Source organism: Gobio gobio (assembly GCF_949357685.1).
Source record: "Gobio gobio genome assembly, chromosome: 15".
NCBI classification, from domain to species: Eukaryota; Metazoa; Chordata; class Actinopteri; order Cypriniformes; family Gobionidae; genus Gobio; species Gobio gobio.
Window position 1 is genome coordinate 45277520 of NC_137108.1, and position 24288 is coordinate 45301807.

A 24288-nucleotide genomic window follows, 5' to 3' on the forward strand; every position below is an offset into this window, starting at 1 on the left:
ATGAGACTCATCCACTTAAAAGAAAACGAATTGACTCAGACGTCTCAAGGACAGTAACAAGACATTCTGTATGAATTCAGAATTCTGTTTGATGAGTCCCTGCTGAAATAAAACAGCCTAATTGGAGGTTTTCTGGGACAGACACAAAACTAGTTAGGATGGTTTACATTGACTGTTTTACAGTCTGTTTGTTTGTTTCACAAAGAACCATTTTCTTCTTAGTGTGAAGAACATTTGAATAATCCCTTTTCCACTAGAAAGAAACTTGTCGAATGGAAAGTTTCCGTGAATGTTTAAGGATCTTTATGGAACCACCATCAATGCCAATAAAAAAAACTTTATTCTTTTAGAGTGTATCAAGCTTTTGAATTATTAGACATAAATAATTACAGTCATTAGTGCACAGATGTTTCCAATAAGACCCCCAACTTATGTTTTACAGTGGCTTATATGCAAATTGTACTTTACAAAGATCAATATCTAACTAGTAACATTTTTAAAACAGAGCAGAACTAGAAAAATATGAAATCACTCAATATAAAAACCTTCCAAACAGACAGTGGTCCGCTATAAACAACTATTTTCCCATTTTACTCTGCAACTGCTACAAACCAGAACTTCGGAATATTAATTACATTAAAAAACAAACACATAACAGACACACATTGAGACACACATCAAAGGGTATCCAAAAGAATAAAATAAAAGCTCTCCAATAAAAACTAAACAGTGTTTTTACATCAATATTTATTTCAGGTGCTTTTTTTCTTAAATATGGTTGTTTGAATATTCATCAAAGAGCTCTAAACATAAGCAATACTATTGAAAAATTCATTGTGAAGACCACACCTACAGATGCTGAGTAAAGAAATGAGGGCAACAAATATGAATATGGATCAGCTAATCAATAATTGACCATACATGTGAACATTCATATTAAATGAGCATGTTCTGCATAAGTCAGATTCAAAAGGGACTTCAGGTTCAGTCTTTAGTAATTAAAATTTAACAGCTTAATAAACAGCTTTTGGATTGCTGGTAAAAACGGATCATGAATATGGATCAGAGTCTTTTATCTCTGGGTTGGCGGGTTGATATCTGGCATTAGTCCGTTTTTTTCAACATCAAAACAAAGACCTGTTACAGACAGAGCCTATTAACGTTCAATCCCAAAAAAAATCCCATAATTTACTCAATTCATACGTCTTTCCAAACCTGTTTGACTTTAAAGTCTAAGTCATATAGGGTTGGAACGACATGAGGGCGAGCAAACTTTTCATTTACGAGTTGAACTATTTTCCCAAGACAACAAGGTCTGCTCGGGTCAAGGCTGGGATTTGATGGACACTCTCTCAAAGAGCAAGACGACGTTTAAACAAGAGGGACTACAGTGTAGGGCTGGTACGGTAACATCTTCTGCCTGTCATTGATGGCGAAAATCCAGGAAGGCTTCACAAAGCTCAGACTTCCATTTTCCATCAAAGCCTGTAAAAAGACAGTAAAAGAATGAAAAGGAAGAAAGGACCTTGACTTGAGACAAGGTTGTGAGAGCGGAGTGCATTCATTACTACAAGAACACCAAATGAATGACTCGGGTTGAACAGATCTGCATGTGCTGTCGGTCAAGACTTTCTCAAAGCCTTTCATATGTATTCTATTAAAGCGTGACATATGAGAAAGCCTGTATGTCACTGGACAATCTCTTGCAAAGCCTGACTAGCCTATGAATCCACTTGTTAGTTTCATTTATAAATATTCTTTCAATTCTTTTATAGTTACAAAGGGCAATTTGCAACAGAAAAAAATGTACATACAGCATCGAAAATTACCACTTTCTAGACGATTTCATGTATGTAACACATTATGTTTTTGAACTGAATTGAATTACACTCAAGTCACCTTTCTTTAAATAGCACTTTATACAATACAGATTGTTTCAAAGCTGCTTTACAGTGATAACAGGAAAAAAAATATGCATTTTGGCTGTTGTTCAGTTGAAGGAAAGACTTTATATATAGGAAGACAGTGCACTCCAAATATTTATGAATGGGAGAAAGTGCAGCCCGATATGGCGAATAAGCCCCGCCTTCTTAATGAAAGAGCCAATTGTTGATTAGTAAAGTCATCACCAGCTCCGGTTGCTATAGAAACAGGCAGGGGCGTTTAGGACTGCGCATGAGCTTTGTCCAAGCTGAATAATGCAGTTTTTTGTCATGATTCGAAAATTTATGATACAGTTGTTGTCAGATTTCATTGGTGATTTCAAATATGAAATTTAATCATAAGGTTGGCAAAGAGTTTTGGAGAATTTGATGTTTCCCTATTCATAGGAGCTGCACTTGCATGTCCGAGAGGCGTTTCAAAGATGGCCGCCGATGGACTTTGGCGGAAGTCAGTTCAGTGTTGATTCATTTTTCCATTGAAGATTTCATCAATTATGAAATTAGTTCATTTCATATATAAAGCAGTTCTGCAATCAATGATGTCATCGTCGAGCTCAGTTCATTTCGCATTAGGGGTGTAACGGTACACAAAACTGGCGGTTCGGTACGTACCTCGGTTTTGAAGTCACGGATCGGTACAGGTTCGGTACAGCAGTTTTACAAAATTGCTTTTTATTTATTTTTATTCAACAGTGCACTGAAAAATTTGTGTCTGTCCTTAAATTAATTCAATTATAACTAAAAGTTTCTTAAAGATAATGCTGTAAAATATATAGGGAGCCCTTACTTGCACATTGCTATAATATTAAAGGTTAATAACCAAGCCCAAACTATTAGCTTAAATTCAGTTGCTATTTATTTTTTAGATATAATAATCAACACTCATAAGCTTCACATAAGGCAGTTTTTGCTTCTAAATCGAATTATAATTTTTTTTTTCCCAATTCGTTGTTGAAATATAATCATTTAAACAGTGGCTGTCATTTTCATGACAGGTTTATTTAAACATACATGAAAAAATCAAGACATCATTAACAGGTTAAGTAGAATATAATGAATATATAGGCTAATATAGTGCATATATTTAGCGAAAGAGTTGACACTGAATGACCTCTGAGGTAAATGTGATGCTACGTGACATTGTTTACAAGCTGTTTTATTGATGCCTTTCCGTGGATGAAACACTGATTGAGCGATTTCACCACATATGATACGTGTCAGTAAGTTGCTATGTATCCTGAACATACCTTAACAGATATTAATTAATGTTTATTCTTTAGGAAGAGATGATCGCGTTCACTCGTGCAGCGCTGCTTGAACTGACGCGCATATACAGTGATAAGTAATGTTAAAGAGCGTTGAAACGGCATTTATCATTTGAATTTCGTGATAAAAATGGACAGAATACTTTCGTGTGGGAACTAGGATTGAAGTGTGAACCGTGCTGAACACAAGCCGACTGTTAACTGCTAAAGATTGCATTCGAAACAAATTCTGCTTCAAACAAGTGCACCGAAAGCCCTGTACCGAAACGATTCAGTATGAATACGTGTACCGTTACACCCCTAGTTCTCATACAACAACATCAATGCGAACACTGAACTGACTCGAGCTGAATAACGACACTATTGTCTCCTGTAGAGCCGCTTTACAGCAGAATTGCTGTAAAACAGAACTTTTTTCATAATGAACTTTACATGACCTGAACTGAATCAACACTGAACTGAAAAATATCTTTTAAAAGCTACTTTACACTAAAAGTCTTGAAATTGCGACCATTTTTGTCACCCGAAATTGAATCTGTGTGACCTCAATTTATTTGGGAGCTTTTGTGCGAGTATAAATAATTGTTGTGGTGCGACCTTTTTTCTAGAGATGCACTGGGTGACCGGCCATAAATCATAAACTTTTGGTTTGTGCTCCAAACACACGGCAACCGGACAGTTTTTAGTTTAATTTTGGCTGATCTCTATTCCAGACTTGCACACAAACTGCATTGCAATGATTTCCCAAAATGTAATTCGTCTGAAAAAACAGGACGTTAACACAGGCCAGAGATGAGACACATTGAAAACAGATGCAAAGAGGAGAGCGCAGACGTGCAGCAGAGAAAATACCAGGCACAGCAAGATCGCAGTTCACAGTGCTCGACATACAGGAAAAAATATATATAAATATTAAATTGGGGTGGGGGTTTAAACGAATGCATCTCTGAAGGGAACTAACTGTCTTCAGAACACTTTTGATGGCATTTTCTGTTCTTCTTACCTCCATATAAAGTAGTGTTTATAAGCGCAGTTGCTTTGTTTCCATAAGCGCCACCTGCTGTCAGAGAGTGAATTTGCATTTTCATTCAGTCTGTCTGCTATTGTTTTGTGCAGGTGTGTCTTATGTAACGATTTCACAAAGCTAAAGTCAGACCATTCTGTTTTTGTTCAAAGTCTTGAAATTACGCAATCTAATTTAAATCAATCCATCTTTGTTTGGAGAACAATTAATTTTTTTGAGGACAACAACCAAAATGCTGAAGGTCCAAATCAATGCAGTTTCAGAGGGCTTCAGAGGCTCTGCACGATCCCAGCTGAGGAATAGGGTCACGCTGGATGTAGGCAGAAGTACCGCCCGTGTTTACAAAGCACTTGAGCAGAGACTAATACAAACGTCCTTTAGAAGAAAAAGTTTAAACAACGATGTCGGACGGTTTTGAAGTTGAAGATAGAGTGTTTTTTGGTAAGGAGCAGCGCAAGATGAGCAATTTAGGTTAAAAAGTATATAAATTTTTATTTTTTCTTGAAAATGGCCAATGGTTTCGCTAGATAAGACCCTATTCCTCATCTGGGATCGAGCAGAGCCTCTGAAGCCCTTCCTTTGAAACTGCATTGATTTGGACCTTCAACATTTTGGCTGCCATTTATGTGAAGACAAATTCTGGAATGTTTTCCTCATAAACTTAATTTCTTTTTCGACTGAAGAAAGAAAGACACGGATGTTGGATGAGATGGGGGTGAGTATATTTTCAGGAAATTTTCATTTTAAAGTGAACTAATCCTTTAAGGACAGTTTGGCCAGTTATAGAGCAAATAAACAACAAATACATTTGCTCAACAAAAAAAAAGCAACCAGTATTGGAATTGGCCAAGTTTCTTGTAAAGATAAAATAAAATCTTCAATGGTCATTGCATCACTACCATTTTCATTTTTTTCTACAAAACATAGTGTTGTTTTTAAATAAAATAAATATTTTAATATATATATATATATAAAAATTGTAGTTGTGGTGTTCCTTAATTTCCAGTGGGTGCTCCTCATTTTTTTTTAAAGTTAGGAGCACCAGAGCTACAAAGTAAAAAAAAAAGTGAATTTTGAGCCCTGCAGTAGAATTTGTCTCATATTTGATAAAGTTTGCATTATTGACTCTGCTATTGTCCAGTTTATTACTGTGAAGCTGCTTTGAAACTATCTGTATTGTATGAACACACTATAACAGGGTTTCTGCAGGTATCATCAAATCTAATTTAATGCTTTTTAATGCCATTTTTAATTTTTGGTGACAGGTGACACGTTCTACTTCAAGAAGAAATAAGGAAGACTCACATCCTCAAAAGATTCGTCCCATCCCTCACTGGTGACGACAAACTGGACCTTCTCGCTCATGTAGTCTTCAACAGCTCTGAGGAATCAAACAGATCAGATCATTTCATCGGTCACGCTCCACCTACAGCCTCTCTCGCTAACGTCATGCATCAAATGGATTACAGACGCTTCACGCTCTTGCACTTCTGAATACAAGTCTGTTTCGTACCCGTTGAAGGCGATGATGTAGCGCAGAAGTAGCCTTTTCTGGTTGTCAGGGAACTTGCCGTAGAGATAGAAGCGCTTCCCTGTTAGAAAGTCTGAAGGAGCCAAAATAAAGATAATTCAATAAAGAGACGATGCTGCTGATCCTCAAGACTGCTATGTCAAGGTGAACCGGGAAGCATCAGACCTGGCAGTTCAGGGATGGGTTTATCCTCCTCTTCCTCAGCATCAGTGTTCTCATCTGTAGAGCCACCGTACGGATCTTCATCTTTCACCGCACCTGCACTTTCCTTTGCTGCTTTTTTCCTCCTGCTCTCCATCTCCACCCTAAAACAGCCGAACACAGGAGCATTATACATCTGATGATACTGAACTTTGTGACATTCATAGGTTGTGTCCATCATAAATGTGAGCTCTTTTGTCTGATAGGTATCAAACAGAGTAGAGATTCTGCTGTCAATTATAATGCATCATCAAATTAGCCAAAAATATTTAATAAGCATGCACAGGGCCGACCCATGCATGGGTGTTTGTTAAATATTTGAGGTAATTTTATGGTATGACTACGTTTTCTTTTGTTGGAAAGAAATACTTTTATTCAGCAATAATGCATTACATCTAAAAGACATTTGCAATGTCACAAAACATCAAATGCATGCTTTTCATTTGAGCTTTCTATTCATATGTAAATGTATCAATGTTTCCATAAAATGTTAAAAGCAGCACAACTGTTTTCAACATTGATCATAATCATAAATAAATTCTTATCAGCATATTAGAATGATGTCTGAAGAATCATGTGACACTGAAGACTGGATTAAAGATGCTGAAAATAGGAATAGGAATAAATTATATATTTTAAAATACACTGCCGTTCAAAAGTTTTTAGAAGTCTCTTATGCTCACCAAGGCTGCATTTATAGTATTTTTAATTAAATAAATGCAGCCTTGGTGAGCATAAAAGACCATTAAATTTAATACCATTAAAAATCTTACAGATCAAAACCTTTTGAACAGCAGTTTATATATTCCGATAGAAAACAGCCATTTTAAATTGTAATAATTTTTCTTTACTGTATTTTTAATAAAATAAATGCAGACTTGGTGAGAATAAGAGTATTCTGTCATAAAAAAAAATCCTAGTTTATGTAAACCACAGACGCATTTAGACAATACTATTTAAAAACCTGAATAATGAGAATTTAAAGACAATTGTAGGAGCACAAACAGGGAACGTCCAAGGACAATTATGAGCCTTTGTTAGTACATGATGGCATAGTATTTGCTTATTTTTTTTTTTTAATTTTGTAATGCCATGTCAGTGTTTATGGCTATATTCATGGTGAAAGCCAGGTTTAGTTACATAAAACTAAAACTAAGACATACATTTAAGATAATGTTTTTTCTAAAAATACTACATTTGGGCAATGTATTTGTAATGCAAAAAATATCTTGCCTGTTAAGCTCATCTTCAGTGTCCATGTCAGACGCATCATCCTCTGTGAAGAGACGTACAACATAAAAAAAAGAAAGCAGTAGCAGTAGACGTTATGTCTATTATTGTCACAAATTTACAGTAATCGTGCAGTAAGCCTACTAGAATAGTCCAGAAAATGAAATGCTTTACAAATGAAAGGTGCTTTATCTCAGGGGTTTTCAAACTTCATGATGCCAAGGACCCCCAAATATGATCAACCTTTTATGAAGGACCACCTTCCTAGAATCCATCTATATATTTTTATGTATGAAAAAATATTTAAATTGTTAGATGTTAAGTGTGACATAATAAATGAAACATATTGTTTCCAAATTTAATTAATGTTGGATGACTAAACCTGAAAAAGAAAATTTTCAATTAAAAATGATTTGTATAAGCAACTTTCACAAAAAATGTATGTAAGCAGCTTACGTACTGCGTTAAGAAAACTGCCTTACAACCCCAGTGAGCGAGATAAAGGAGACTATAGTGAGAAAAACTCACTAAAGATACAAAGCAAACATATACAATTCTGGAAAGTATGTATACGGCAAGAATGGAGCAAAACATTTAGAAATTAAACAGAATGTTTCGGTAGACCTTAACCAATTTTGCTTTGTCTTTTTATTCTCTGAACTTTTCTGGGGACCCCTTAGCACCTTCTGGAGGACCCCTGGTTTGAAAACCCCTGCTTTATCTCATTTGATAATTTTCTTCGTTAGACTTTACAATAAGGTTACATTTGTTAACATGAACTAAAATACCTTTAAAGAATGTATTAATTTTAGTTAATTTCAACATTTATGAACACACATTGTCAAATACGCATTCATATTTCATGCATTGACTTATTTACACAATTAAAGAGTTGGATTCTCATGCTAAACATGGCCAAAAAATGAGTTGGACGTATGACAGAGTATTTCTGTTCCAAATACACTCCTTTAGGATTCACAGAAGTTTTGGAAAGTTCTTTTTCGAGTATGGCCCTGTATGATGTCAAAGGACGGAATTCCTTGTATAGGCACTTTTCCCTGATGATCGCGTGCGCACATGAACTAGAGCAAGACCACCTCCATCAACAAGCTTTGTTTGGGCGGAAACCGTCGACAGCGCTGTAATTTTGTTTTTACACCACAAAAAAATCAACAATGTCACTAAAGAAGTGTGTTTATGGTTGTGAGGGAAAGATAACCTAGTTCAGCTTCCCAAATAACCCAGCGTTAAGGAAACGGTGGATGCAGTTTGTTTTTCCGGAGCAGCAACAGAGTTCTGCAAGCGTGTTTGTTTGTTCGCGGTCATGAAACCGCAGGGGGTGGGTGAAACTGCATCAAATGTCTGTGTTTTGTTGGCAATCGGTGCGTAAGTGCATATAATGTAAACAACACGAACGTACAGTGAACAGAAAGTTATCCAGGGATAATGCCATGATGTGTGTGTGTGTGTGTGTATGTGGTGCTTGTGACTCTTTAGCTCCGCCCACTGCACGCCTGCATGAGCTCGGGTGTTTTCGGAAAGAATCAGTAAAGCGTATTTGTCTTTTATGAATATGATCAAACTAAAGACTCTTCTGAGATATGAAGGATGCAATACTACTCTATAGGTACTCAAGATTAACATGAGATTATTATGCACCCTTTAATATTATTTAATGGACCTGAGCTGACATGAACTAACAATGAACAATTCTGTTTTTATTAACTAACATTAACAAAGACTAATAAACACTAAAAATCTAATGACGTATGTAACGTTAACTAATGGGACCTTATTGTAAAGTGTTACCTTTTTCTCTCTTTCTTTTGGAACTTGATAGACAAAGCAAAACAAATGAATATCAGTGTAAAATTAGATCCACATTATAAAACAAACACTCTGGCTAAAAGCAACTCCTCACTTTGACTTGTTTGGGCCGCTATTTTCGCAGCACAACTGAGCTAGTATATCCACCTGTGGTATAAATGCTAAATCAAAACCTCTACCTGCTGCACCATTTGCACAGTATGCCGTCCAACCACTCAGCCCTAATGATGTTCATGAAGCAGTGTTTATGGACAATGATGCGCCATTTTCTTCTCTCAGTGGTTTAAAGTTGCATGAACACATTCAAGAGAGCGAGGTTCTCTCATGCCAGCTCTTGCCGCCCCTCAATTTGCATAGAAATGAGAAAACATGCCCAAGTCTCATATCTGCGAATGCTCCGGGCAAGTGTCTGTAACACTCCCAGCCTCTCCAATCCTACTGCTCTCTTCTGGCCCTCCATTTTTTTATTTTCCCTGATTGATTTGAGTGCTGCTTTACACGCACTTCATTAACCCGGACTCTCCCCCCTCCCGGAGTGCCTGGACCTCACGGCAAACAGGTTGACATGTTAACGATTTTCAATGAGGGCATGAGCCTCAGGAATGCATGTAGGTGACACGCCTTACCTGTTCTGCCATGTTTAGGAAACTGAGCTTCTGAAGGTGGCGTAGACGGCAGCATCAATAAACCTTTCAAAATTACCATTATTGATTTTTATGGAGGAGCGCGGTGAGGCATCACTGCTGTGAACGCCTTCTCTTGTACATGACTATCTCGGTTTTCCATGCATAATCGTACACTGATTCTGCTTTAAAAGGTGACGATGTGTAAGGTCATGTAGGCCACTCGTTTATTAAGGTGAAAGGTCATTAGCGGTTTAAGCAAAGTGAAATCCGAGCAAATACATTATCACCCATTACCATGACCTTGCTTTGCATGTAAACGACGGCATGTCTGTCTGCTTTTTCAATGCCTTGTGCACGTCTGTTTAGGTTTTGATATCAATAGTGGAGAACAGCTTTGCTACGGTGCCGCTTTATTGACTTGCGTGTAAACCAGTGGTGTTACTGTTAAAGGGAACGTTCACCCAAAAATGAAAATTCTGTCATTAATTTCTCACCCTTGTGTTGTTCCAAACCGTAGGACTTTTGTCCATCTTCAGAACACAAATGAAGATCTTTTAATGAAATCAGAGAGCTTTCTGTCCCGTCATTAACAGCTACGCAACTACCACTTTGACGCTTCAAAAAGTTCATAAAGAGACTCACTCAACTCACACATCAGTTGTGGTAAATGGAAGCTCAAACATGTTCGCTTGATATGCGAGAACCAATGAGGTTTGTTATCGTCTTACGCATCACGTTTGAGCTTCAGCAAGAACCAATGAGGTTTGTTCTGATCAATGTTTACATGTGAATAAAAGCCACTGTTAATTATATAAAGCGATCAAGTCTTTTTAGAAAATTTGGACTAAACCCCTCAATTCATATGGATTAGTTTTACGATCTCTTTATGAACTTTTTGAATTATTAAAATGGTAGTTGCGTAGACTGTCAATGGAGGGACAGAAAGCTCTCAGATTTCATTAAAATTAAAATAAAACAAGATGAAAGAAATTAATGAAAGTCTTACAGGTTTGACATCAGGGTGAGTAAATAACACAATTTTCATTTTTGTGTGAACTAACCTTTTAACTAAAACCAAACAATTGTTAATTGAAATAAAGCTAAAATAATAGATTAAAAATTTAAACGAAAGTTTAAAGTGAAATAAGTTTAAGTACTAAAATGATTAAAAGTAAAATAAACAGAAATATTTTTAAAAACAAAATTACAAAAAGTAATGTACTAAAACTTAAAATGAAAATATAAAAATAAAACATTCAAATTATTCATAAATACTGTAATAGCGTATAAATAATAATACAATAACTGGTGCAAACATTCACCAAAAATTTCATCATGAGCTGAAGTATGATTTTTAGCAACATTTTTGTAGTACATTTAGCATTATTCTTTGGCTACCCATACACGAACCCGTCACCCTTCAACTACACATTTACAAGAGTTCTACAGGTTTGTATGAAATCTCTCGAACTGCGAGAAAGACATGAACAAAGAAATCAAAGCAGACACACACAAACACACACACACACTACAGCACGTCTAATCTAACTGATCCTGTAAAACAAGTTGTGGAAACAAATTCCATCAGCCCTAATAGTGTAGCATTAAAGTCAACAAGAAACGCCATTCACAACCCATTTTACTTGATTTCCCTGAGTAACTGGCGGACATCTCGGCATGGATGAAAGAACATCACCTGCAGCTCAACCTGGAAAAGACAGAGCTTCTCGTCTTCCCTGCCAATCCGACTCTACAACACGATTTCACCATCCAGCTAGTTTCATCCTTGATTACCCCTTCAAGGTCGGTCAGAAATATTGGAGTAACCTTTGATGACCAGCTATCCTTCATAGACAACATTACAACAGCTCGCTCATGCAGGTTTGCGCCGCACAACATCAGGAAGATAGGACCGTTTCTAACAGAGCATGCAACACAGCTTCTCGTCCAGGCCCTGGTCATTTCTAGGCTTGACTACTGCACTGTGCTTCTGGCTGGACTTCCATCGCGTTCCATCGAGATGCTTCAAATGATTCAGAACGCAGCAGCAAGTCTTGTTTTCAATGAGCCCAAAAGGGCCCACATATCACACATCTCTTCCTCTCTCTGCACTGGCTACCACTCACTGCTCGCATCAAGTTTAAGGCGTTGATGCTTGCTTACAGATCCACCACAAGCTCAGCACCCACATACTTCCTTCCACTTGCTCCAACGAGTCTACATCCCCACCAGAAGCCTTCGCTCGGCAAAGGAGCGACCACCACAGAGAGGCATGAAATCCCTTTCCAGAACATTTTCGCTCACTGTTCCTTGCTGGTGGAACGATCTCCCCACCCCCACAGAATCGCTGACAACATTCAAAAGACAGCTGAAAACTCATCTCTTCCTTGAGCACTTAACCTCATCTTTAAAAAAAAAATCCCTCCCTATTCTTGCTTATGCTACTCCAAGCAAGGTCCAAAACTTAGTATTCCAGGCACTTTTTGTGATTTTTCGCCTCTTCGCTTCCTGTATTCCTCAGTTGTAAGTCGCTTTGGATAAAAGCGTCTGCTAAATGAATAAATGTAACCGGATATTCAATGTGTTCTGACTTGTTGCACGACACATTTTTGTCCAATCAAAATCGCTCTATAATAAGAATGTCCCCTCCTCTTGCATCCGACTAGAATAGACCCTTTTAACATTTCCGGGTTTCTCAGAGCGAAAGTCGTCAAAGTTGGGTTAACTTTTATAGCAGTGAATGAGAGTATACATTAAATATATTTTTTGTGTCCCCATTGGCTCAAATAGCAAAAGAAAAACTCCACAATAGTGATTTCACAACTTTCAAATAGAGTGAAAAAATAAAAGTGAGATTGATAACGGCAGTCAAAAGAGAGAAAGATGTTCATTTTTACCATCACTCCCATAGACACTGTATTAGAAACACTCACAGCAGCGGTAACTTGTTTCTTTTAATTTGATGCAAAAGTAATATAATACAAGTATTAGTGTTATAAATGTATATAAATAAATAAAAAATTGAAAATACAAAAAACTTTGCAGGATTTATGATATTGTTAAAACGCGTCATCACAGTCTGTGAAAAGGGTCCATGCAGTAGACTAAGTAAGAGATAAGTAAGAACAAGACAAGAAAGTTGATTTTGTGTTGACTTTTCTATTGTACTCAATTTTATCTCTATTTTATTGCCTTTACCTGGGCCTTCCGCATCCGTTGAACCGCCAAACTCCTCTTCTTCTTCCTTAATCGGCTGCTTTTTGGGGGTCACATGCTTCTTTTCTGGTGTTTTCTAGGGAGGCATGAGAAAAGCGATGATTATGCAATTGGTTTCGGATTAATGTCACTGATGTGTTTCCTGCTTTCGAGTTGATGATGCATGTCGGGAAGTCAACAAATCTGAGGAGGATATCTCTATGGCAACAGCACGCCGCACCAAGGTTATGTTGCTCTTTTTATTCACGCATGAAGACCATATTTGAAAGACAGGTTTTCATGTTTAAGACATGATTCCTAAAACAGACAAAGCAATTACCGTTTTTTGCATTTCCTCCTCACTCTCATCCTGTTCTGCTTCACTCTCCGAACTGGACTCGGCTCCATCCATGAGATACCTGAAAAACACAATGAGAAACAGCAGACTGAGTATCACTGGAACTGGATGGAAATGTTGTCCAAACATCAAGTACAAAAGTCGATTAATTTAGCTTGGAGGCTTTGATGAATATTCAAGGAAAGTAAACGGGACTGTTTTTGTAAACAATCTAGCCTGACGTTGTCATACTCAATTCTAGTCAGAATATGAGTCTGATACTGCTCCGTTGGGCTGTGATTATGGGGCGTGTTTCAACCGAACCAGGAAAGACCTCAATTGGATAGACCTACAACCAATCAGAGCAACGGAGCGATGCATAACGTTAGTTATCAAATGTCAACAGAACTCAACTGCACTGTGTTGCCATGTCCGCGGGTTGAAGCGACCCAAATTATGTGATATATAGACCCAGGAATGCGATTTTTAGCTGCCAGCCATGCCAAAATAACACATATTTTACCCGCCAAATGCCTTTTTTCCCCGGAGAACCCCCCCTGGAAAGCTATTGGGCTTGTTTTTGGCTAGTTTTGAGGAACGTTAGCAATTGGGCGGGTTTTGTTGTAAAACTTGGCAACCCTGTACCAGCATGCACGCTGGAATAAGTAGTCTATAACGTTAGAAGAAAAAGATGAGTGTAAACGATCTTTGCCGGTGTTGTAAAAAAAATAATTTAAGGATACACAGAGTACTTACCAACACGATCATCATTTCTGAGAGAAATAGTAAAGGTGAATGCATTTACGAACAAGTTCTCCGTTTAGGATTAGAACAAACTTAACCCAAGCGCCTTTGATGACGTGGATGATTACGTTAATGTTGATCATCTGTCCATCATCGTCTAAAGCCCGCCCTGACAATTTCATTGGTCCGAACAGTTTCTGTTCGGGCATAATTACTTCTCTACCGATCGAGTCCAGACCGAACTGCCCGAGTAAAAATGTTGTGGGCGGGGCTAAGTTCGGCTGGCATCCAGGCTATAAACAATCCTAAACAAAAAAGAAAATTGTTATAATTTTTTCATCTTTACATGTGGATGTCTATTGTGAAACCAAAAAGGAGATGTTTAGCAGAATGTCCAGAGCACTCTTTTCCAATCAAAATAATGGAAACTGGTGAGTAAAAAAAGCATCATAAAATTATTATAGCATATGAGTCATGTGGACTATTGTTACATCATGTGACTTAAGATGTGGCATATAGCGCATGAGTATAAATCACCGTCCACTTTCATTGTACTGATAAGAGCAATGAGGGGATTCCGCCCCAACATCTCATCTTTTTTCATGGAAAAGAATAAAATAATTTGATCATATGAAAAAATTTCAACCAAAGTTAAAATTTTAGGTGAAATATTCCTTTAAACTGTACATGAAGAGCATGAACAATTAGCGTCTGCACTCAAGTGGAAGTATTTTTATCTCAGTTTTAGGAATAAGCATCTGTGCTAAAAGCACCCTTCTTCCTGCGCTTCCCATTCCACCTGTATCACTACTGGGGGAAAAAACAAATAAACATGTACTGAGGTTCTGCAAGGACACACAACTGAGCTGATGTGTGTTGGACAGCGTGAGAGCCATGTGCATGGACAGATACCCCCTCCTCATCTTCAAAGGAAGTGGCTACTTTAATTACCCATGGCAGATGCAGCTTTTAAATACAGAATACATAATCTGAGGTGGGCACTCAAAGCAAACACAATGGAGAGCCAGGCACAGAAGATCACAGCTGCCTCCAGCTAAACCAATCAACGATAACAGACAAGACGACTGCTAAACGGATAAACACACACAAAGCAAGCACACTCAGAGCTGGACTTAACACTAGCCTTTTATAAAGCAGCATTTATGATAATCACTAGGGCTGGGCAGTATGCAACAACATCTCAATATATTCTTATATACACACACACACACACACACACATATATGTGTGTGATCTTTGACGCGATCGCGGGCAGCAGTGCAGTTGATTCTGTGCTATTTCTATCTAACATTTGATATTTTTTAAGATGTAGATTTAAGTAGTAAATGAGAATTGATAAAATGAATGTTTAAATTGAGACAGGTCTTCTTAATGATTTTCAGTTTTGTTCAAGGTAATTAAAGGAACACTCCACTATTTTTGAAAATAGGCTCATTTTCCAACTCCCTTAGAGTTAAACAGTTGAGTTTTACCGTTTTCGAATCCATTCAGCCGATCTCCGGGTCTGGCGGTAGCACTTTAAGCATAGCTTAGCATAGATCATTGAATCTGATTAGACCGTTAGCATCTCGCTCCAAAAAATGACCAAAGAGTTTCAATATTTTTCCTATTTAAAACTTGACACTTAAGACCGACGGAAAATGAAAAGTTGTGATTTTCTAGGCCGATATGGCTAGGAACTATACTCTCATTCCTGCGTAATAATCAAGGAACTTTGTGCCGTCCCATGAGTGCAGCGGCGCAATGATATTACACAGCGCCTGAAAATAGGCTAACTTCCGTCAACATAACCAACGTGACGACCTGCTTGCACAGGGAGCGTGCTGGGGACTATTTTCAGGCGCTGCGTAATATCATTGCGCCGCTGCACCCACGGTAAGGTATGGTATTTGGAGTAAAAAGCACATCTGCTGTTGGGGCAAAAGGCACCATATTTAACATGGTAATAAACAACTGGCTGACTTTTCCATTTGTTGACATGACATGGTTAGATTTAGATTGTAAATATCATATATTAAGTTGGGTGTTCAGCTTAGAGATAATCCCCATATTTATAATGAAACAATCATATTAAAAAATATGATATTCATCATATCATATAATAAAATTAGTGGTGGGCCGTTATCGGCGTTAACGTGCTGCGTTAACGTGAGATTCTCATCAGGCGATAAAAAACAATATCGCCGTTAATCTATTCTCAAAGTTGGGTTGGGAGCTGGGTACGCAAGCTATGATGACTTTCGAGTTGACACGCACCCGCCTCCTCTCATTCAGTCCGGTTTAACCCATCTGAACATGGTGAACTGGATTTTCCTAATGATGGCGTGTTAGTGTTGGTGTGACCGGTCTGAATTTCGCGCGGAGTTGCACATAACGTTAATTCTACTAATTCCCGCAGATTTCGCGCTGGCATCTGAAGCGCACACACGCATATCGTAATAAAGCTGCCTCTGGCATACAGGTGCAAAAATTTGCTACTTTTTCCAGCTTATTAATGGTCAAATACACTCAAAAATGTCTCAATGCCCATATTGGTGAGTTTTAACGTAAACACAGTCGTAACCAGCTAACAGGAACAGTGTTTGGGATCCATGCGTGCGTCAGGTCTTAAAGGGACAGAAGTTATTTATTATTCAAATTACAAAGAGACAATCGATCACTTACAAGCACACATATTATGAATGCCTTCGGAAGAATTAAAATGAGCCATTTTAATCTAGATTAATTCCAAGATTACAGTGAGATTAATCTAGATTAAAAAAGTTAATCTATGCCCACCACTAAATAAAATATAATTTATTGTTACTACTGTAAATCTATATGTATATATTATTACAACTTATTTTTATTACAACGTAATTTTACTTCAGCAAAACATTTTTGTAATAAAGTTATTGTTGTATATGCACACACGTTTATTTTTAAATCATATGACACATCAGTTAAATGAAATACAGTAAAACTTGGTACAAATAAATCACAGCATTTTTTCCAAACAGTTTTTCACTAAATTTGATTTAATTGGTTTTCATTTATGTGCACCAGTATAACAATACTAAATGATAAACAGCAATATTTACCAACAATACCAGTAATATTTTGTGTATATCTCCAACTATCACGAAACATTTATTTAATGCCTTTTTTATTTTTGCAATATTTATCATTTTGCATAATTTTATATTCAAAATAATTGTGAATATTTGAAAGGGCCCAGAATTATTGCACAAATTAGCCAACAAAAGCAGCCGTTAATTTATTAATTTGCCTGAACACAGCCAAGGCTGTTTAGTTTGTCATCTTTAGCTTTTTCAACACAAACCCGCCAGCAGAAACATCGGAGAACAAATGCCACACAACTGAAACAGCAGATGGAATGTTAAATCTGAAAAAAACATGATTTGTATGATTATCCACATATAATGATCAACTCTTCAGCAGCAGTGTCTCAAAGGCACTTGTGTGCCCTTTGCTAAGAGAGTAACTTTAGTAACGAAGTCATTCATTATTCAGGACACTTTTTGCTTCACATCGCCGCACGCTTTGAACAGACTGCACAATCAGAAGGGTCATTAAAGAGACCATCAACGTCTGTAAAGTCATGAGCAGCACATCATCAGAGCAAGTGCAGTCAGTATCTGTGTGACTCGAATAGCAAATCTCACAAACTCAATATCATTTTGATAATAATGCACGGCCAGATCGATCGGTGTAGTACTATAGTCTAGCTCCGTATGGTTCATTTAGGAGGTTCTTGCACAATATAGTCATAATTTATCTTTCTACTCGCTCTTGCGATCAATTGCACAGATTATCAGAAAAACTGGTCTAACACTGAACATCTAGCTCATGTCAGTAATGATAAGGGCATGTAGAAATGTCTGAGCCGATGTTATTTTAATATTATTTATATACAAGTAGTATTTATTAATAATTAATACTTGTTTTAATACTTTACTTTTGAATAAGCTTTTATGTTTTCAGTTTTCATTTTAAATTGACTTTAAGTTTGACTAATTTTGCTACTGTATTTGCACTTGTCAATGTTTTAAATATCTCTATTTAGCTTTAATTAATTTCGGGTTTAGTTTGAGTGATTTCAGTACTTATTCAGAGCCAATTGACCTATCGGTAAGCCCCGCCCCCCCGTAGTTACTGTTGCTAACTCGGACGAACAAACAGAGTTGCTAAGTGTCTTACAATGACAGCTGTCAGTGTTAAAAACCTTGTGCCAAGATGTTGTTGGACACTGAAGGACCACCTCTCATCAAGGAACATTCAAGTGGGACTTAAATATGCCATGAATGGATATATAAAAGATTTTTAATATAATATGTTGGCTAACAAGAATAATTTAATGATTCATTTTTATTAATTCTCTATGGTGCTGAAACCTAAGATGTCCGAGTAGCGCTCCCTGTGCATCTGATACTCCACTGCCATTGGCTCATCTATGTTCGAAGGGAGGGGCTTACAGATATGTCAATTAAACATGCAGTGCAAACTGCAAAATTAGAAAAATGTATATTCCCTATACAGCAATTTTTCCATGATCTGAATCCACATCTGTTGACTGCAACTAATAAATGAAGAACAAAAACAAAAGCTCTCAGACTCTATGTTTCAGTTCATCTCACCGTTTGAAGGAAATATTCAGCTTTGCTTTGTGACAGTCCATCACCCACTCCTTCCTGACGATAGCGCCTCCGGCCGCTTTCACCTGACTGTACTTGGGCGTGTTGGCAAAAGCACAGCTGCAGGAGAGAGACAAAAAGCTCTGAACAACAAGTACGAGGCGTCCCTGAATGCTGACACACATCAAGAGGCTCTGAACACTTTATCACACTGATGGATGAGCTCCTTACATGAGGTGTGTGGAGTCTGGAGTCCAATCAGGTCTGTATCGGGCTCCCATGGCCAGCGCTTTGTCCCGCAGCTCTCCGCGGAAGGGGTTCTGGAAGCCACTCAGGACAAAGACGACTCCCTCCAAGATGCGGTTGAAAGCAACTGGTTCTGTAGATTTGGGCTTAGGTTTGGGTTTTGGCTTGGGCTCTGGCTTGGATTTAGGACTCTCTCTCTTGTCTGATGCCTTTTGGCCTGGAGAAGCTACAAATTCACCATCGAGAATTAAGTTTGTGCAGTGGTTCTTAAAAAGGAGGCCTCAATATGACTTAAAAAGATTGAGAAGTCGATAAAACAAACATTTAAATAAACTACTTAAATCTTGTTAACTTCATCAGTTAACTAAAAAACATTAGTTAACTTCATTAGTAAACATACACTAACAATGAAAAATACTTCTAAAGCATGCATAAACTGTTAATTTCAACATTTACTACTCGATTATTAAAATGAGCTGACAAATTGAGCTGACATGAACTAACAGTGAACAGTTGTATTTGTTTAAAGGTGCACTATGTTAAAACCTTTGAGTAAAATATCCAAAAACGACTGGGCCAGTGTTATATATTTTGTTCAGTTGAGTACTTACAATATCCCTGATGTTTCCAACTATTTGTAAATCGTGAGAAATTGCTATTTTAACCAAGGAACCGGGACGTGTGAGGGAGTCGCCTGTCAATTGCGTCATATCTGCATTCCCCTCGGTTCCCGGTTTTATTTTGCAGAAACGCTTTACTCTCGCTGCAGTGTGCAACACGTGTCATAGCAGCCGCCGAGCGAACGCACAGAGTAACGTCATAACTTCATTTTCAACACATGAGATGTATCTAATATGATAAACAGAGCTGCGTTACCTCATACTCATGACCGGAAAAGCGGAAATGCCGCCGGCGACTGTGGCATAATAAAAGTCCCGCCGCTCATTGCGTGTTGTGTTCGTCTCTTATTAACAATTGCTCCAGCGGCCTTGCTCAGCCTCACAACACTCGGTCCTGCTCTGCTTCATACTACAGTAATGTTAAAGGTCCCATGGCATGGCATTTTTCTATTATTTTATAATGTTTCCTGAGGTGTACTTATATTGTTAGTATGACTTTTACATCATAAAATGTCATAATTTAGAAATAAAAGGCATTTTTTCTATACTGCTGTTTGCCCTGTGGCTGAATGCCCTGCTTCAAGAGGCGTGTCTGCTGTGAGACTTCAGTAAAAACGCCCACTGTTGTGATTGGCTGACATCTTTGCATTTTAAATGAGCGGAGGGGGCGTGGTTTAACGAGGTCTACGAGGCACGAGCAGGCACGAGCTGCTGCCAGAGAGACGGATGGACCTGAGTTCACTTCACATCAGTTCTCAGCATGTCTGAACTGTTGTAGTTACAGCATATACTTCAGGTTATTCGTCTATTTCTAGTCGGAGGGACTGTCACTCATGTCAGAAAGTTAGTAACTTTAGTAAATTATAGATCAGCGCTGACTGGAGACGTGAACCGTTTAGAACGATTCAGTCCGATTTGGTGAACTGATTCGGTTCACTAAAAAGAACTGGTTCAAAAGAATGATTCGTTCGCGAACCGGACATCACGGAGACGGAGCTCAGCGATTGCTAACAAAGTTATTTATAGTAACTACTGAGTTGTGAGAGCGCTGTCTGTTAGCGCGAGTTTATTGTGTTTGTATCTGAGAGTTCTGAATAAACACGAGTCCCAGTCACACCGAGTCCGTCTTCATCATTATTACCAACTTTGTAACACATGCAAAGTACCATTACAGCTGTCGAGATGAACGAGTTAAAAGTAAGTGTTGATAATAGCATTATTTTTAAAATAAAAGCGTCAGTGACGCGCGTTGAGTACACAGCGCAAACAAAGACACAACAGCAGTAATCGAATGTAATCCAGTTTATTGTGGGGCTAGGCTGGCTAGCCCGGATACCCTCACGCTTACCCCCCTTCAGCTTAATCTCGCGCCGCGTTTGGTGCCTCCGCTGTGGGCCAGATGCAGTACTGGGGGTCGGGGATGATGAAGGCCGACCGGTCAGCCCGAGCCTCGGCGTGTGTAAGGTTTATCTAAGGATGTGTCTCTGCCAATGTTGAGCAGAAACTCATGACTGTATGCACATTCTAGAACCGATAGACGCGACGAGGACGTACAAAAACACTGACTCACAAGATAGAAAACACGAAAACACCGTTCTGTCTGGAGAGAGAGAAGCCGCAGCGTGTGCACGAATAATAAATAATTAGCTACACATCAGAAATCACTGATCACAGATCAGAAGGAACTGAAAAAAGACAGTTCATTTGTACATCCAAACACTGAGAAACTGCCAGTGTTCACTCATTCACAAGCAATGATGCAATGATCTCTCGAGCGCTTGCATGGGTGTGCCAGATTCTCTGGGCGGAGAAAAGGGAGGTAACCGTTCCTGCTTGGACGTCAAACCAGGAGACTTCAGGATTGGCTCGTCTGGCCTGTCATTTTCTCAAAGGCAGAGAAAGACACCCAGAACTCGGGTTTACACCGATCAACATTTCTATCCACTTGGGGACAATATTCAGGCTAGGGGAACTCATATTAATGTTGAAAAACCTCATAAAATGAAAATTTCATGCCATGGGACCTTTAATAATCGCATCTATGAACATGATTTCTGCCTGAGTCACGTCCTGATTCTTTTCCACTGGCTGTGAGGTGAAGACCACATGTCCCAAGATTCTGCGCTCAAACTTGGCATCATCAAACTACGCCTTTGTTTTGAATAGGCGACCTCTAGCGGACGGAAAAGTTACATAGTGCACCTTTAATTCACCTCCTCTAAAACTGTTTTTGCCTTTGAATAACCAGGATTCTCTAAGTCTTGGAAAACCTGGATATATGAGGAAGACTTATTTAATCCTGGAAAAGTGAAATTTATAGTATTTTTATAATGAATATACACTTTTCTAATTATGCAAAGCTCTAAAATATTTACAATTAAACTTTTAAAAAATCCTGATCCAGTAAATCAGGAATGACTGGAAAATTCATGGAGATTCATTGGTTTAAATGAGCAGAAACCCTTAAGAACATTCAGTTTTCTTCAACCCAGAAATTTGTTTTAATTATTATTTTAATCCCTGGGCATTCATAGTTTCGAAAGCGCCCATGACTTCATGTGTTCAAAGAATATTAAATAATATTTGTATTTACCGGAGGTAATGGGACTTGCAGTTGCACTGGTTTTTGCTTTAGATTTTGGTGTGGCAGAGTTTGGTTCAGCAGAGGCAGATGAACTGGGCTTTTTGGGCGGTGGACCGGTGGCTTCCAGGCGCTCTTTACTAAACTCAAACTTCCTCTTCACTGGAGCCTATAAGAAACACAACAGGAAACACATCAAGCAGTGGTTCCCAAAGAACAGACTTTGCTTTACTCTGACTGACGTGCACTTTGAAGCTTGACAAGTAAAATCATCCATCATCTCATCCATCAGTCATACAGCTTCGAAACAACATGAGGAAGAAAATAACATTTTTATTTATGAGAGAACTGTTTATTTAATGTTCTAAACAAAAACAAAAAGACTTTTAAACACTTAAAGTCAGCATGAAACAGAAGCTGCAATAGTCTTTTCTTTCCTATTGTGACTAATATCCGAGTGAAACAAATCAGAAAAAAAATGTAGGGTGGGTCTAGGATAGTTGTGGTTTACTATTGGTGGATCTCATGTGAGTGACCGCCCTCACGCCAATAATTAGATCATCAGAGATGTCGCTGCAAGAGGGAGGGGAAGTTATTTTGATTAGAGATTATGAGACATGAATTTAAATAAATGATGTGCATGGATATATTATTTATAATAAATACTCCAACATTCCATGATTGGTGACTTAAATATTTTCAATGGGGAGCGTTTGATAACCCCTGATGTCCAACAGCAGGTGCAGCATCTTCATCTCAGATCCTGCTGAGATTCACAGTTTATCCAGTTCCAATTATTATATGGATATAATTCTGGAACGCTATAAAAGGTCAATAATCCATTGCAGGTGACTACAAAATATCTGCCACCTCAGCACAAAAACAATAGCATCTGGAACTGCGTTCGCATCGGAGAGATGATTTATGTTGACCATAAGTGCAGCAGCTAATTTAATAAGGAAGTAAAATGGGCTGCTCATTAGTTAGAGGACAGGAATACGGTTATATAGGGCTTATTATATAGGGCTCCACACCTGAGGAGAGAAACACTGGAGTGTTTCAAAGGGTTATGGTTGGTGAGATTTGTTTATGTTTTTGAGAGGAGTCTCTTATGCTCACTCAAGCTCACCTGCATTTACTTGATCAAAAATAGAGCAAAAACAGTAATATGTGCAATCTAATTAAATTTTAAAATAGCTGCTTTCTATGAGAATAGTTTAAAATGTAATTTATTCCTGTGATGCACAGCAGAAATTGTAGTATCATTACTCTAGTCTTCAGTGTCACATGATCCTTCAGAAATCATTCTATTATGATGATTTGCTGCTCAAGAAATATTTATTATTGAAAAAACTTATGATGCTTCATATCTTTCTGCAAACTGTGATTAATTTATTTCAGGATTCTTTAATGAACAGAAAGTGAAAAAGAACAGCATTCAATGATTTGTAACATTATTAGTTCTGTGCAAATGATCACGTTAGCGAAGGCGATTAATTTTTTCAGTTTAACCCATTAAAAATATTTAATGCAATTAACGCACCGTTCATTTTTATATCCATTTTTGCCCAGCGTTACATTATATTATCACGCTCTTATTCATGTAAATGCTTTTAAACCATCGAAGCGTGACAAGACAGAAGAAAACGTGCTGTCTGTCAATGTCCTGTCTGTGTGGCTGCGTCTCAATCCGCTCCCTAGTTAAGTAGTCAGGGCACTGATCAGGGAGTCTGCCACATTCATATACTGATTCACCACCAAGGAAGATAGGAAACTGACACACACACACACACACACACACACACACACACACACAGTCGACGCACGTGCCAGTCTCGTGCACACATCAAGTTCTCTTTCGCTCTTGAACAAACAATAACAACAACACAAAGAATGTTGCCAAAATGCTAGTTTTGTCGAGTATTCTCATATTAGGAGTTTTAAATTAGTTAAATAACATCTTAAATGAACTTGATCGGCAGCGGACGATCTTAAAGTGACAGTAGCACTGATGATGTCTGTCATTAATGCTCATCAAAGAACAACAGGAACAGAAAAGAGTAGTTTTAATGATGATTAATCTATATTTAATTTATTATTACATTTCTGTATATATCTAACAGGGAAGGCCACAAACATTTATTATGATGGGTTTATGTAAAGATTGTTTTAAGTTCAATTAAATTAAAAGTTGTTTTTAAAGCCTAATAAATGTTGAAATTGGTCGCTTTCAGTTATACTGTAACGTAACGTCATTAATGTT

At 37.9% G+C, this 24288-nt stretch overlaps 1 protein-coding gene across 2 annotated transcripts in view; it reads right to left on the bottom strand.

Annotated features, from left to right (window-relative positions):
• Positions 1-277: 277 nt before the first annotated feature.
• Positions 278-24288, bottom strand: part of xrcc1 (X-ray repair complementing defective repair in Chinese hamster cells 1) — a 35633-nt gene continuing 11622 nt past the window's right edge. For both annotated transcript variants that reach the window (XM_079837199.1, XM_079837200.1), the window contains exons 9-18: positions 22038-22194; positions 18810-19050; positions 18582-18698; positions 13183-13261; positions 12846-12939; positions 7198-7240; positions 5929-6068; positions 5746-5836; positions 5538-5613; positions 278-1485 (exon numbers count right to left, since the gene is read on the bottom strand). In XM_079837199.1, the coding sequence (XP_079693325.1) occupies positions 1372-1485; positions 5538-5613; positions 5746-5836; positions 5929-6068; positions 7198-7240; positions 12846-12939; positions 13183-13261; positions 18582-18698; positions 18810-19050; positions 22038-22194 (1152 nt within the window). In that variant the 3' untranslated portion in view covers positions 278-1371. The remainder of the gene's footprint in view (positions 1486-5537; positions 5614-5745; positions 5837-5928; positions 6069-7197; positions 7241-12845; positions 12940-13182; positions 13262-18581; positions 18699-18809; positions 19051-22037; positions 22195-24288) is intronic.